The sequence below is a fragment of the Mycosarcoma maydis genome, chromosome 1 (genome assembly GCF_000328475.2).
Source record: "Mycosarcoma maydis chromosome 1, whole genome shotgun sequence".
Classification (NCBI taxonomy): domain Eukaryota; kingdom Fungi; phylum Basidiomycota; class Ustilaginomycetes; order Ustilaginales; genus Mycosarcoma; species Mycosarcoma maydis.
The window spans coordinates 319,646-334,129 of NC_026478.1; the positions used below are offsets into that span (position 1 = coordinate 319,646).

The 14,484-nt window shown below is 52.4% G+C and overlaps 6 protein-coding genes across 6 annotated transcripts; 4 read left to right on the top strand and 2 right to left on the bottom strand.

Moving 5' to 3' along the window:
• Positions 1–63: 63 nt before the first annotated feature.
• Positions 64–1,656, top strand: UMAG_10029 (uncharacterized protein; the record flags this gene model as incomplete). The annotated part of the gene is made up of 1 exon (XM_011388316.1): positions 64–1,656. The coding sequence occupies one exon, from the start codon at positions 64–66 to the stop codon at positions 1,654–1,656; it is 1,593 nt and encodes a 530-aa protein (XP_011386618.1).
• Positions 1,657–1,965: 309 nt separating this feature from the next.
• UMAG_12082 (uncharacterized protein) lies at positions 1,966–2,983 on the top strand (the record flags this gene model as incomplete). Its single annotated transcript, XM_011388524.1, has 2 exons — positions 1,966–2,451; positions 2,531–2,983. The coding sequence occupies 2 exons, from the start codon at positions 1,966–1,968 to the stop codon at positions 2,981–2,983; spliced, it is 939 nt and encodes a 312-aa protein (XP_011386826.1).
• Positions 2,984–3,089: 106 nt separating this feature from the next.
• UMAG_10030 (uncharacterized protein) lies at positions 3,090–4,631 on the bottom strand (the record flags this gene model as incomplete). Its single annotated transcript, XM_011388317.1, has 1 exon — positions 3,090–4,631. The coding sequence occupies one exon, from the start codon at positions 4,629–4,631 to the stop codon at positions 3,090–3,092; it is 1,542 nt and encodes a 513-aa protein (XP_011386619.1).
• Positions 4,632–5,360: 729 nt separating this feature from the next.
• Positions 5,361–6,210, top strand: UMAG_00130 (palmitoyl-(protein) hydrolase; the record flags this gene model as incomplete). Its single annotated transcript, XM_011387784.1, has 2 exons — positions 5,361–5,586; positions 5,714–6,210. 2 exons carry the CDS (start codon positions 5,361–5,363, stop codon positions 6,208–6,210), a joined length of 723 nt encoding a protein of 240 aa, XP_011386086.1.
• Positions 6,211–6,388: 178 nt separating this feature from the next.
• On the bottom strand, positions 6,389–7,657 carry UMAG_00131 (uncharacterized protein; the record flags this gene model as incomplete). Its single annotated transcript, XM_011387785.1, has 1 exon — positions 6,389–7,657. One exon carries the CDS (start codon positions 7,655–7,657, stop codon positions 6,389–6,391), a length of 1,269 nt encoding a protein of 422 aa, XP_011386087.1.
• A 4,430-nt stretch (positions 7,658–12,087) lies between these two features.
• Positions 12,088–13,608, top strand: UMAG_00132 (uncharacterized protein; the record flags this gene model as incomplete). The annotated part of the gene is made up of 1 exon (XM_011387786.1): positions 12,088–13,608. One exon carries the CDS (start codon positions 12,088–12,090, stop codon positions 13,606–13,608), a length of 1,521 nt encoding a protein of 506 aa, XP_011386088.1.
• Positions 13,609–14,484: the final 876 nt, after the last annotated feature.

Genomic DNA, 14,484 nt, shown 5'->3' on the forward strand with positions numbered 1-14,484 from the left:
TCTTGCTTCCTGACCAACCCATGCACCTCATTGTTTCAACAGCAGCCAATTCTCTCAGTCAGCATGAAGAAATTCCTTGCAAAGGTGCAGGACAAATTCGACCAAGGCGCTGGTGGCGGCGCTCAGCCCATTAACTCGCAGGTACCACCACCTACTTCGATCGAGGCACCACCCGCTCGCCGTGACATCTACCTTTATCGCAAGCAGCGCGGCGTCAATCTTGGCTCCTGGTTCTCTCTCGAGGGCTGGCTGACCCCTTCGCTCTTTCAAAAGGCCAAAGAGCCCAAGGGAAGTGAGCTCGATGTCGTTGCAGGTATGGACCCCGATGAGGCAAAGTCCATGCTCGAGAACCACTGGGACAACTTTATCAACGACGGTGATCTACAGTGGATGACCGATCACGGCATCAATACTGTTCGAATTCCTGTCGGCTACTTCCATTTCCTCGCCGGTCACCCCAACGAACAGGCAAGGGCCTTGCTCAAGGACACCGACTACGAAAAGTATGCACAGATCTACCAAGGAGCTCACGCTCGAATTCAGCGTGCCATAGAGTCCGCAGCTAGCCGAAACGTCGGTGTGCTTATCGACCTTCATGGAGCTCCCGGTGGGCAGGGCGCGGATGGTCACTGTGGCGTCAGTCATGGAAAAGCAGCACTTTGGAATTCGAGCAGGGATCAGCACAAGACCATCGACATTCTCAAAGCTATGGCAGCCGACTATTCTCGTTTCGACAATGTCGTTGGCCTAGAGCTTCTCAACGAACCCAAGAACTCAGGTCGCCTGCAATCATTCTATGACGAAGCTATTGCTCAGATTCGCTCCGTCTCGCCCCAAGCTGCCTCCCTTCCTCTCTATCTCGGAGATGCCTGGGATACCAACCACTACACCGGCTACGTCGGCCAACGTGCCGCCAGCAACAACCCTCTCGTAGTTGACTATCATCTCTATCGCTGCTTTACTCCCCAGGACCACAAGATTCGCTGTGAAGACCATGCTCGAAAGCTTCACCCGGGAACTTCGCCCAAGCCTACCAACACAGATGGCTGTGGTGAGACAGCGAGATGGCTGCAACACATGTCGCATCGTTGCGGCGGCTCACTCATTATCGGCGAATGGAGTGCTGCGCTCAACCCTTCTTCGCTGCATCAGCAGAAGCCGAGCGCCAAGGCAGAGTACGCCTTCAACCAGTGGAAGAGCTATGACAAGTTTTGCGCCGGCTACTTTTTCTGGACCCTCAAGAAGGAGGGCCCGTCCGATTCGGGCTGGGGCTTTTACTCGGCTGTGGAGCAAGGCGTCCTGCCACAACATCTCGATCCTCACCGTGGACAGCGCAGATCCATACACGAGCTCGAAGGTGCGCGACAAGGCGCTCAGGAAAATGCGCTCAACAGCCACACAGCTTACTGGGATCAACAGGGCGGCGGGCCATACGAGCATTGGCGTTTCGCCGAGGGCTTCAATCTCGCCTGGTCCGACTCGCTCGAATTCTTAAAAGAGGACGAGTCCAATGAGATTGGCTTCTTTGGTCAGTGGCAGAAGGCGAGGACAGCAGCATACTCGCAGTCTAAAGGCCAGGGTAGCAGATTCATTTGGGAATTCGAACAGGGTTTCATCCAAGGAGTCTTAGCTTTCAAATCTGCTCTGTACCGCTAGTCATCAGTTTTACAATCTTCCTTGTTGCACCTTTTCACGTTTGTCTATCCTCTTGGCAAGCAGCTTTCGTCGTTGATATCTGTCCTTCCGAACTCGTGTTGATGCAAGCTGGCGAAAATCGTTCCTTTGGATTTCAACGAGACGGTCAACGTGAGATAGATGCTCGGATAGGCGTGAATAGCCGAGCATATTCACTCGATTGAGTTTGGAAGGACCCTTGACACCACTTTGCGCTTTTCACTTTTACTTACATTCGCCATCATTACCCTTCACTGATTCTAGCCCATCCCGAACAGAAATTAGGACGATATGTCAACTTCATCAATCGCGCCTCAGACACTAACCTACGTCTCGGGCAGCGCAGATCCCGAGCAGCAACTTGACCTCTACCTGCCCACTTCTCCAGCAACGGGCCTAACTATCTTCATCCATGGAGGAGCTTGGAGAACTGGATCACGGAAAGATCACGTCGACCTTGCCCAGTACCTCTGTTCCCGGGGCAAGGCTGTTGCAGTGATCGACTACAGACTCTCTGTTGCGGACGAAGCGACTGGCTTGCCAAAAAACGTCCATCCTGTGCATGCTCACGACGTCAATGCAGCAATGAGCTTCTTGTATAGACATCAAGCCGTACCGCACAAGGGCTGGGTGGTGGTTGGACACTCGGTAGGAGCTTGGCTCGCATTGGCGGCCCTCATCGACGGTCAGCCCAAACAGGGCGATATGCAGCATCCGAAACCTATGCCTGTTCTGGATAGTGGTGCGAGAGAGTGCATCAAGACCTGTGTGTTGGTGGTAAGTACCGGCTGCTCGAACTTGTACATGGGCTAAATGCATCGCTAATGCCTTTGTCACTCAATTATCTGTTTTGCAGGATGGCATCTTCTCCATTTCTGATCTGCTCAAAGAGTATCCGCCCTATGAAGGATTTGTTGCACAGGCTTTCCTGCCTCAGCCTGGGCCTAGCAACTACGACATTGTCTCTTGTGAAACCTGGCCACTGGCGCTACAAGGAAAAGATATACACGTGTGGCATTCGCGAGACGACGAGCTGCTCTCTTTTAAGCAGAGTATCGATGTGATCCTGCACCTCGATCATAAGCTGTCCGCTTTATCTGCAAACAACGATGCGATCGTAGAAATCCCCGAAGCTGGCCTCGCAAGCAGCACCTCGGTCAATGGCGAGAACAGGAGCCTCGCTTCCATCTACGGCCACGTCAAGATTCGAAACGCTTCTCAGCTGCATGCTGACTTGACGAGCCTGAGAGGTGCACACGACGATCTTTTGCACACCAAGATTTTCTGGGATCTCCTCCACCATCTGTAAGCGGCATAGAACATAATTTGGCATAGAGGATAGGAGAACAAAGTCGAGATAGAAAAGAGCTCGTAGTGGTGTAGGATCACATGTGATAGGTATGTCCGCATGACAATCAGAAGATTGGGCCGTCCTGTTCCACGATAACCTCGCGCTTGTTGACACTCCCTGGCTTCTCAGGCGTCTCTGTCGTCTTTGACTCCTCTACAGAAGGAGGTTGTTCCTGATCATTGGCTCGACCGGTGGCAGGGATGCTACCCGAGATGGGCTGGACATGACCCTCGCTGTGAATCGCAATATCACCCTTGCCCTTGACATCAAACTCACCCAAACCAACGCGATCAATGGAAAAGATAGCCCCGCTGTACTCGACACCCGACCTGTTCTTGTGGGCGTACTTGCTGGTAACCCTCTTATGAACGTTGGTCGACTGAGCCTGTCCATCGCACTGCACTTTCGGCATCTTATGCTCGTCTTCCACATCCACTTCCATCTCGACGTCCTCGTACACCACCGTGTGCTTGCGGTGGCCTTCCTTGCAGTCGGCGCAGTAGTACTCGGCACGCCAAAATGACATGTTGGAGGTGATGGAGAGATGTGTAATGTCAATGGGTTCACCGTTGGCGTTGTAGATGATCTGGTTCCACGTGTTGGCCTTGTCGTCACTGCGGACGAGCTCGAAGTGGAGCGGAGCGCCCGGTTCCCGAGTAGCCGTCTTGTGGGCTCGAGTGGGGACCACTTTGGTGACTTGCTTGTCGCGCTTGACCGTGTCGATGCAGATGGAGCCTCCAGGGCCGCTGATGGTCGTGTGAGCACCTGACGACATGAGGTCGGTACGGTATCTGGGGGCAGCAGCGGTGGCATCAGTTTCGCCTCGTTTAAAGACAAGGTCGGCAGCTCTGTCAGCTTTCTTCCAGTCACCAAGCGGCTGAACATCAGGCGATGACCGCTTCGTGATGTAAGGTCCAGCGTGATATGCTGGCTCCTTCGAGTCAGGCTTCGCCTTTCCTGTACCAGCATCGGCACCCGAATCAGTACCAGGAGCAGTCGAGGGAACCATCGACTGCGGCACAATGTACGGCCTATTGGCACAGTTTTCACCGTGTCGGGCCAGTGTCTTCGCACATGACCCCTTGTCAGGGTTCGGAGTCGAGTAAAGACCCGAAGTAGCCTTGACAACCACTCCATGCAGCGAATCGGCCCCAGCGCCCTCCACTACACCGCTCTCGTCACTGTCAACTTGCATTCTCATGGTGTAACGGATACGCTTGATGTTGATGGTCTCTTGGCCGAGAGAGCAGTGGCCTCTGTTGGCCGGATCATCGCCGTTAGCAACGGCTGCGAGCGCAGCAGGGGAAGCTTTGCCTGGAACAGCTACAGCCGACTGTTCAGAAGAAGTCACGTCTAAGGCGCTGTCAGGCAGGACACTGTGAAGGTCTTGACCTGTCAGCTGGAAGACAGCTTGGGGTGAGACATTTGTCTTGGTCAGGTCGACGGGCGTGGCAAGCTTGCCGGAAGCTTCCTTGCTTGATTGGAAGGTGGTAGCATCACGGGAGGCAAGATGCTGCTCGACAGAATCAAGCGAGGCAGACACGGCGATCGAGAGCGTCACTATAGCCACCAGGGCTGAGGTCAGGGGCTTGCTGCTGAAAAGCATCTTGAACAGATGTCAGGCAAAAGAGGGAATATGATTGAAAGAGGATTGGTTGAGGGGAAAAAATGGAAGAGGATCCAGACCTCTTCTGTAAAATGGATGGTGGAAGGAAGCAGGACGAAGAGAGAATCGCAATCCTTCTTATAGCACTCGAAAGCGGATACGGCAAGGTCAAATCAGTGGGGATATGTCATAGGATCGATGGTGTGGCGGTGGCTGTCATCACCTCATCCTTCCCTTCTCATCAGATGTGCAGAGGAGCCTCTATCCGCAACAATGTCAACCCACAGCAGCTCAAACCACTGCCTTGTACCACCGAGTAGCCTGTTTCATGTGGGACACGGCCGAAGTTCGCTACCATCGTTCAAATGAGGTGATGATGGCAACGCCCACGCGTGTCGACAACAACAATCACGAATGAGAAGAACAAGTGCGAAACCGGTCCGATATTGAGCTTCGCGTGCACAGGCCCTTGAACAATTTCGCCCATCAGACTCACGACTTGGCCTCAGATTTTAAGCTTCTGGGGTTGACTGAAATTTCGCGTACAGCGCTGAAATTGTATCTTGCTTCTCGACATTCACGCTACACCACTTCGGCCCGCAATAATTTTCTACAGGCTGCTGGTTCGCTGCTACATTCACGATCCGCTCTCTAGTCTCTAACTTCACTGTTGTGTCGATTCTTGTCCTTGCTGTTCATCTCGTCGCAATTTGCCTTCAATCAGACGACATGTCGGTGCTCAAGACACTCGTCATCAACCCACGCTCGGGCGTCAAGCCCACTGCGACCCTCTTCTTCTTGCATGGTCTTGGAGACTCGAGTGCCGGCTGGTCTGACGTCGCACAGATGCTCTCGCAGCGCCCTTCGCTGTCGCACGTCCGTTTCGTTCTGCCGAATGCTCCCATCCAGCCAGTGACGCTCAACATGGGCATGCCAATGCCTTCGTGGTTCGATAGTAGGTCTTCGTATTCTTGTGCGTCCGCTTCAGACGCGCAGCTTGCCCGCCCCCTGAAGTGATTTCCTGACATGATTAGTAGCTGACGCTCATCTCGTTCCACGATTTCATCTGCTACCCCGCATAGTCCTTGCCCTCGACGACCTGTCGGGAGCCGAAGATGAAGCTGGCCTGCTCAAGTCGACCGACGAAATCAAGAAGCTCATCAAGGCCGAGAACGACGGGACTGCGAAGGACCTAGATGGACACAAGATCCCCAGCGAACGTATTGTGGTAGGCGGCTTCAGTCAAGGCGGCGCAATTTCGCTTCTCACCGGTCTCACCAATCCCACCCCGGTGGCAGGTGTTGCCGCACTCTCGACGTGGCTACCCCTGCGTGCCAAGATCGCCACCCTGCGAACTCCCACATCCAAGACGCTCAAGGTGTTTCAGGCTCATGGGGATGCAGATCCCGTGGTCAAGTACGAGTATGGTCAACGAACCGTCGATTTCCTCAAAAACGAATTGGCACTGAACGACAAAGATGTTGAATTCCACACTTATCCGCGCATGCCGCACTCGGCGTGCCCCGAAGAGATCCGTGACCTGGCTGCCTTTTTGGAGAAAGTCATTCCCGCTCAGTAGACACCGAAGCAACACTCACGACTTCACCAAACGCGCAAGATTCGCGAGCGCTACATCTCTTTTGTACGATAGTTATGACCATGACATTAACTCAGATAAACGATAATGCATTGGTAGCCAAGGCATGTGCGCATTTTGGAGCCTTCTGCCTAGTGAACCATACTTTCGGATTGATCTTTCAGGCATCATCGATGGTGATGACAATTTTGCCAATGTTTTTGTTAGCCTCCATCTCATCGTGAGCCTCTTTGATGTCCTTCCACGAGTACACTTTGTGGATCACAAGCCTATGGCTTGCATCGTTGCTATCGGCGTCCTTGGATGCTCCAGAGATAAGACGTTCAAGGCCTTTTTCTTCGACAAAGCCTTGCACAAGGTTGCTCTGGTATTCGACGGAGCGCGAACGAAGCGTAGATCCTTCGATTCGCAGACGCTTAAATAGGATCTGTGCAAGGACAGTCTCCTTGATCTTTGCACCACCCATGAAGGCAAGTAGGATCATTCGACCGTCGCGTTTCAGGCTCTGCAGGTTTCCGTTGAAGTATGGTGCGCCGATGAAGTCGACGATCACATCGACTGAGCCTGCTGGGCCTTTGGCGCCGGTATGTTTGGCCAGCTCTTCGGCCCAGTCGACTGCTTTGTAGTTGAAGCCCTTGTCTGCGCCGACCTCTTGACAGAACTTGATCTTGTCTTCCGATCCAGCTGTGATATAGACCTTTCCGGCGCCAAACGCACGTGCAAGCTGAATCGCAGCGAGACCGACACCGGAAGCACCGGCGTGTATCAACACATCCTCGCCCCGTTGCAGTCCTCCAATCGTTCGCAGCGCTTGGAAAGCGGTCAGGTAGTTTTCCGGGATCGCAGCTGCTTGCACCCAGTCGAGCTCGCCCGGCTTTTCCAAGATCATGCGCGAAGGAACCTTAATGTATTCGGCGTAAGCGCCGCCAACGGCAAGGCCGAAGACTTCCTGTCCGACCTTCCATTGGATCTCCTTGGGCTTGTTAGTGGCTACGATATGGCCAGAAAACTCGACGCCCATGATCTGCGGCGCATGCGGAGGCAAAGGATAGTTTCCCTCACGTTGCATAATATCCATGCGGTTAAGGCCGAATGCTTTGATCTTGACCAATACCTCGTCCTCGCCGAGCTCGGGAACGGGCGCTTCGCCGAGATACAGGTTGTCGGATGGACCTTTGCCATCCTTGACCAAGATGGCTTTCATCTGAGATGGGATTTCGGTCGACATGGTGCGAAACTGAACCGTCTTGAGACAAGTAGCGACGATGCTCGGTCGAGATGAGTTGAACTGTTGCCCGCAGCGTGGAGCAATCGATGCGTGGCCGAAGGCACGCGAAGGTCTTGTGATGATTGTAGCTCGAGCTGCGAGAGTACTCTGGAGGATGGTAGGTGCGAGAGACCGAGAGCTGCTGAAACCCCGAGCTGACATGCTGCCACGCAATCCTGATTCAAACGTTTTGGGTTAAGTTAAGACCGGCTATACTGTGAATCTCCGGGCTAGATAGCCGTCGTACAAGTGCCCTGCGAGGTCAGTTTTGAACTCATCTATCTGCGCTCAGCGCGCCCTTTGCTATGTTCATCTGGCGCCATGTTACTCTACTCACCTTCAAGTTTCCGCAGATCTGGTTGTATGGCAAACTGTTTAGGAGCTCAAGAAGGTTGGCTATGGAGAGTCAGGCTAGAACAGTGCGCAAAGAATGCAGCTGCCGGTGTGTGACTGAGCAGACATGACGAAGTGCTGCATGACTTTTCGTGATTATGTGTGACGCGTATTGTATTCACGATTCACGTTTCACGATTCGTGACTCGACTGGAAACTATCGTGGATGAGTAATCCTCGGTCTTACACAGGTCCAAGACAAACGTACAATTCGTGATCGGTGATCGGTGATGTCCCGATTTCACCTATATTGCCCGTTTTTGGCGCCAAATCTCTTGGTGTGATCATCACCCGCCAGCGTTGTCAATCGGCGCCTTTGCAAGCCCAGCATCTGCTGTCGGCTCTCTGCAATTCCGTCGGACTTTCACCTGATCACCTGACTCGTGCCGTGAAAAGTCGTTGCCCTAATCCTTCAATGGCTGTACGAGACTGGTGTTGACCCCCACCCTGCTAGGCGAAGCGGCTAGACACCACTTGAGACTCTTTACTGAGCGCAAGTTCGTAAACTAGATCATGGATCGGCCGATCGCCATACGGGAGGTTCGACCACCGTGTTTCCCGCTCCCTAGTTCTTACTTTCTACCTCGGCCTGAAGCACCGAAGTCTTGGCTGGACGTCATCGAGTTTATATTGAGAGACGGAGGACAAACGGCTCGACCGTCTCCACCCGATACTTGAACAACCGCTTTCTACGAGACGCATGTTGTGATTGCGGACATATCAGCATGAGAGTCGATATGGATATCCCCGTCTAGAGTTGAAACAATGTAAAGCGACCTAATATCAGAACAAGTAGAGGTCACCAAACAAAACTCAAACCAGGGTGCACAAAATCTCGAATCGGAATGGCTTTTCAGACGTTTCTTGCACCTGAGCAATTGCAGCCGCACCAAGTAATCACCGAGTTGTCAGCATACGGAAAGCTTGGCCTTTCCGAGCCTGGAATGACGATATCTGCAACCGCATTCCACTAGTCGTGATTGCTGATTTACGGTACTGACGATATCAATGCACGTAGAAAAGCGTATCTTGGCGACAAGACCGCGAGGAAGACCGATCTTGCAGATTAGAGTTGATCGACGCTACCAAACGAGCGTACGACACCAATAGCTGAGCTGTCGACAGGCGCACAGAAAAAATAGTAGCAGTACATCACGATCCTCTTCTGCGGTCGCCCGATGCGAACGGATGGACCACAATTAGATCATCCAAATTGAGGAGACCCCCACCTCCCCTCTGCGCTTCCGTCGGACTGGCAGCATAGCATGCTTTCCAACCAAAGCATGAATTCTTCAAACAAAGCGACATGGGCGAGAAACGACCTTGTCAGAGACATGGTTCCCACACTAGACTCCACTTTTCGACAGAATTCGAAGTCGTGAGTGTCACTCGTGACTGTACAACAAGTAATTTTCGGTTCTTCATAGTTAGATCACGAGTATGAGCAGTATGAGCCTCAGGGTCCTGTGCCGCGCTAGTCCTCTTCCCGCTGTTTGACAATTTGTCTTGATTTTCCAGGTCCGTCGCTGTGCTGAATTGTACGCGTCGGCTTGAGGTGGGCTGCAAGGGCTGCAAGATTTGACACATATATATGTGCGTCGGACTCTGCACAGCATATCATTCACGATTGTTCTTTGCTGTAAGCCCCACAAAGCACGCAAAGATCAGGTCTTACCTCGGCAAGGCTGGGGCTTTCGGAGCTGACCTTGGTTCTAAATAATCGGAATGGCGGTGTCGCCCAGATACAGCGTCTCGAACAGACTCTGGGTGGGTCATTCAAAGACGCACGCCGAGACCATGAGGATTGATAACCTTCTGACACATTGCTAATGCTGAGGATGCATCATTTGCGATCTGAGTCCATACAGTCGTCGAGTGCATAACGCGTCGATCATCGAAGGAAAGTCAGGCACGAGATTGGAGATTCGCGTATGCTGAGCTGCATCTTGGTGTTACGCGAGCGATGTGGAAGCAAGTAAACACGAATAACTATTTTGAAGCAAGAATCGTGAATTTACTCTTGATATTTGAGAAAGAGTGCGAGAAAACCTCTGAGCATCTTGTCTGACTGAGGTTGGCCACGTTTACCTCGACGACAACACCCATCGATACGGTTCGGGCGTTGTCAACACACCGGCTTTTACACCAGACTCAAATCGTGAGCCAGTAAGTCTGGGGAGATACAAGATCGTCATCGAACTTGTACAGCGAGCATCGCTTCGCAGGTCGGGTTCTCCAATCATGAACGTTCACGGCTTGTAAGCAGTGATGTTAAGCCTAATATTGATACGTGAATGAGTGAACTTCTTCTTTGGCTGGGTTTGGGCCATCGATCAGGTGATCAGCGGGTAAGGCGAACGAACAAGCGCACTTCGAACCAATCAAGCCGAAATGAAGTAGGCCAGATGCTATGTGTGACTGACCGGAAGCGTAGAAGGTCGCTCAATCAGCTCATGTAAAGGGGCCTTGCCAGGCACGAGCAGCCACTTGTGGCAGGGACAGTGGGCCTAGTTGGTTACCGCGCCGTAGCTGCCTATGCTCTTGCAAAGTTCAGATATTGGACGCATGGTGGAAAATAAGCGAGATACTGATAGACATGTGGACTTTGGCATCACGAGGGGGAACAGTAAGCGAGTAGCATGGTGCGTGGAGCCTCGACTGGGACGCTTAGCATTTTGGCTTTGACACTCCGCAAAACAGGACGGTATTTGTGCTGTCCCGCTTGGAACGAACGTACGTCGATAAATCCCCGTCCGGATTCAGAAAACAACAGTCGTGAGTTACGTTACGTTTGGTTGCTTTCAATTTTTCCGTCTCTATAAGTTATATCTCAACCAAATTTATGCAGGTAGCAGCACTCCGCGAGGAGAGAACGTCTGGCGAATAGGGCGAGACCTCATTATCTAACGATTGCCAGGAATTCCATTTTATTCCTTTATTTGCTTGTCAAGCCGGGCAAACAAGATTCACCAAGCAAACACATATGTAAGTTTATAAGTTCTCTGCGAAATCTGCCAACCATCCGGATATTTACCAAAAACGGTGGCGCCCCTAGCAAGCACAATCAAGCTCGGGCTCAAACGCCGGCCTTTGTGCGTATAAGTGAATGCTGGAAAGCCACTTTCCTGGTCCAGACTCTTGTTTCAGACGTCCACACCTCATCGCCGCCTGGAAGCGGCTCACGGCCTTCACAAGCCTTTGCTGCTTCCAAGGTGTGTGGATTGCTTGTCGGCGGCGGCTGATGTGATCAAGGTTGCTTGCCCCAGGCGCTAAATTCAGCCGCCTACCTTGTGTCCTAGTACGCACACAATCAATCAAGCATTGCCATGCATGCAGCCTCCCTTTCCAACAATCTTGAATCAGTTAGTCGCATTCGTGCCTGGTGATTCCTCGCATAGCGTAATGTGTGTTCCGCTCTTGATCGACCCCATTCGCCGGCTGGTTCACTTTCTTCTCTACGCTCGCTTTCGAACAACATCGCTATCCTGATTTGGTCACGGTCTGTGGAGAGGAGTCGCTTGTACGTATACGATTATGGAGAGGAGGTCAGGAGCTCATTCCACTTCGCGCCGACACTGAAACTGCCGCCGATTGTACTTCACGGGCTTGGCTTGAAAGCATGTCAGAGACATATGGTCTCACGCTACGCGACACATCCTGCATTTGACCACCGTAATTCAGATCCCGATTCTCCTTCTTCAGCCGCCCATTTCACAACGCTCTTGAACACAGATTGTTCGTCACCGTGGACAATGTAGGCAGAGCCGATCCTGACTGTCTTGGATCAGCAGCCAGTTTTTGCGCGCTAAGCCGATAAAGTGCTGCTGAGCGCAAATACAGACGCCCTGCCACTATGTCCCAGAGAAGTAAGCCCCGACTTCGTCTGGTTAGATTGACGCAGCCGCTGCGCTGTGGAGATACAACCCCTTGCCCGGAGCTTTCTGGACTTTTGTTTTCGAACTGAGTCATGTTCCATTGGCCGAGTCACAACTTGACAAGCCCAAAGGTTCCGACTATGATCATCGGAGAGTCCATCACCCCAGACTATTACTTCGTATATATACTTCAGATGGCTTCGGCGTGTTATGCCAATAGTCCTGTAGTCAACCCTACAGTTATCACTTCCTATACCACGCACGAAGCTTCACCATCTCCCATAGCTTCGAACAGCCCACCAGAGCTGTCTTGCTTTCTACACAATGTCGTGCTCAACCCCGTGGCTCTTCTCTGGTGTGGCAGCATTGCCACGATCCAGCTCAAGCTCCATTTCCTCGTCTCACTGTCGACCAGATTACCGAAGAACATCGACCTCATCAAACACTTCCCACTATTCGAGAGAAAGCTGGTGCTCCACCGTCGGTTCTGATGTTTCAAGCTCGTCGACGACACAGTGTCACGTTTCCCACGACCAGGACTCCATTGATGAGCTCGTCCTGGCAAGTTTCGCTGATAACGCCATCTTCGGCTCCACCTCACCAAGAAAAAGCAAGTCTACAGGCATGCGTTCTTCGATAGAGTCAGCATGCTCCTACGCCTCATCTAGCTCGTCGGTGCGATCTCCTCGTACTCCTATCACCCCTCTATTCTCTCATCCCGAGCACGATGCGACCACAATACCCATGCGCAGCTCTGTCACCTTGCCCATGGTTGCTGAAATTCCCAAGTTGAAGAGACCGCATCTGTCGAGGATTGTATTCGAAGATGTGCAGTACATTGGTCGATCGCTCGACGTCCCTGTCTCGGAGGAAGCTCATCAGGAGCGCTTCAATTCGGTCCAGCGCTCCGCTTCTACTGCTGCTTGCTGCTTCAGTCCATCGTCGAGTCGTTTTAGTACATGGAATGGCAAGGATGGTTTGATGATCGCAATGGACGAACTCGAGCAGGAGCTCGTCCGTACCATGAACACACTGTCGGCGTCGGCCAATACTACACCGGTCTCCACCATCTCGAAGGCTCGTGGCAAGTCGATGCGAAGACCACACACTGCAGACAAGGCGGCAACACCCAGCTCGAGCAGAAGTCTTCTGAAGGGCTTATCGCACACCGCCGCCACTAAATGCATCCCAAATGCTTCGCAAACGCAATCGCAGCGAGAATCGTGGATGCCTTCAAAGTATCCAAACGCTGACGAAGGCATCCTCAGCTACAGCGGCAGGCCGATTCGCTTCTCTGCATCCGATCTGACTCTTCCTTCGGACTATACGGATCTTGTCAGGCGCTCGGACGTACGTCCGATCTCCCAAGAATCGAACGTGTCGAAGCGGTCTTCGCGCTCTGACTCTAACAGCCCGACTACTGCCGCTCTGGTGTTCAAAGGCCGATCCTCGGGTTCGTCCACCTCTTCGTTCGGGAACGCTGACTTCCAACAGGCATCCAGCCGTCCAGACAGCTTTGTGACTGCCAAAGATCATGACATTGTCAGTGCAAACGCCGTTTCTCTCAACAAACGACCTAGCACCGTCCGAAGTCCGCCCATTATTTCAGCATTCTACCAGCTCCAGAAGGGCCCTCGCTCGACTCCATCTCTGGCTTCGAGCGAGCCTCCTCGCGACCCACTGCCCCCTCTACCCAGCCTACCGGCTGGCTTGAGCCATCTACTTAACGGCGCTGCTGTGCCTCCCCCTCGACCTGCCAAGTCGTCTGCCAGGAACTCCACGTCATCGCTCCGCAACAGCCCTGTGCCTTCCCCACACAAGCCACTCCGTACTATGCCTTGCTAATTTGCTCATAGGAATCCGTAAACCCTGCATGTCTCTTTTTCTTGATACTGTATTAGACCACTAGCGTTACTGTGCTCTCTCATGGGGAGCTGTCTTTATCGGTTTCTTGAATATCTCTAATCGTCACCGCAATCTCCCATACTGAACCATTTTATTAAGGCATGCCTGATTTAAAAAAATTGTCTTCAGATCACTGCATGTTCTCTGATACCCAAACTGCGAATGGCACTGAACCTGTTCAAGTGTATGTGAAGCGTGCACCTGGGATTTCTAGAGTTCAAGCGGTCGCGTTAAACACACACGACATGAATGGCGGGCAGGCTTGCGATATCTGCATGCAACAGAAACGAAATTTCGTCGGCCAACGGATGCTGGAATGCAGCAGGGTCTTGTGAACCTCTCTGAACCGCTCGCCCTTGTCCCTCGTGATTCTGATTGTGACGCTGGCGTTCCCGTGGCTGTCTCGTGAAAGTAGCACGGCCTACTCGGCCGATCATCGAACCTCCTAACTTGCATAGAGCCGCGTGGTTCCCACTCTACTGTGGACAGGTTTCTTAACAACGTTAGAAGTCCGACCGAGAGCCAAAGAGCCGGCAATGACGAATCACGAATCGTGAACGTAAAGTGCAAGCAGCTCTGATTTGCGCGCCTATCACAAAGTTGAAGCGTCTGACTTTTTTTTGTCGGGGCTTGCTTTTTCGCCTACCGTGCTATGTTTTAGGTATGTTTGCGACACAAGCCAACGCCACCAGAAAGCTGAGGACTTGACAGGCTTCAACACGCAACAAAGCCAGGGGAACCTATGCGCATCAAAATTCATTGTTTTAATACAAGCGGTCACTGCTTTGCATCGCGAAACATATCGACAGCCCAATC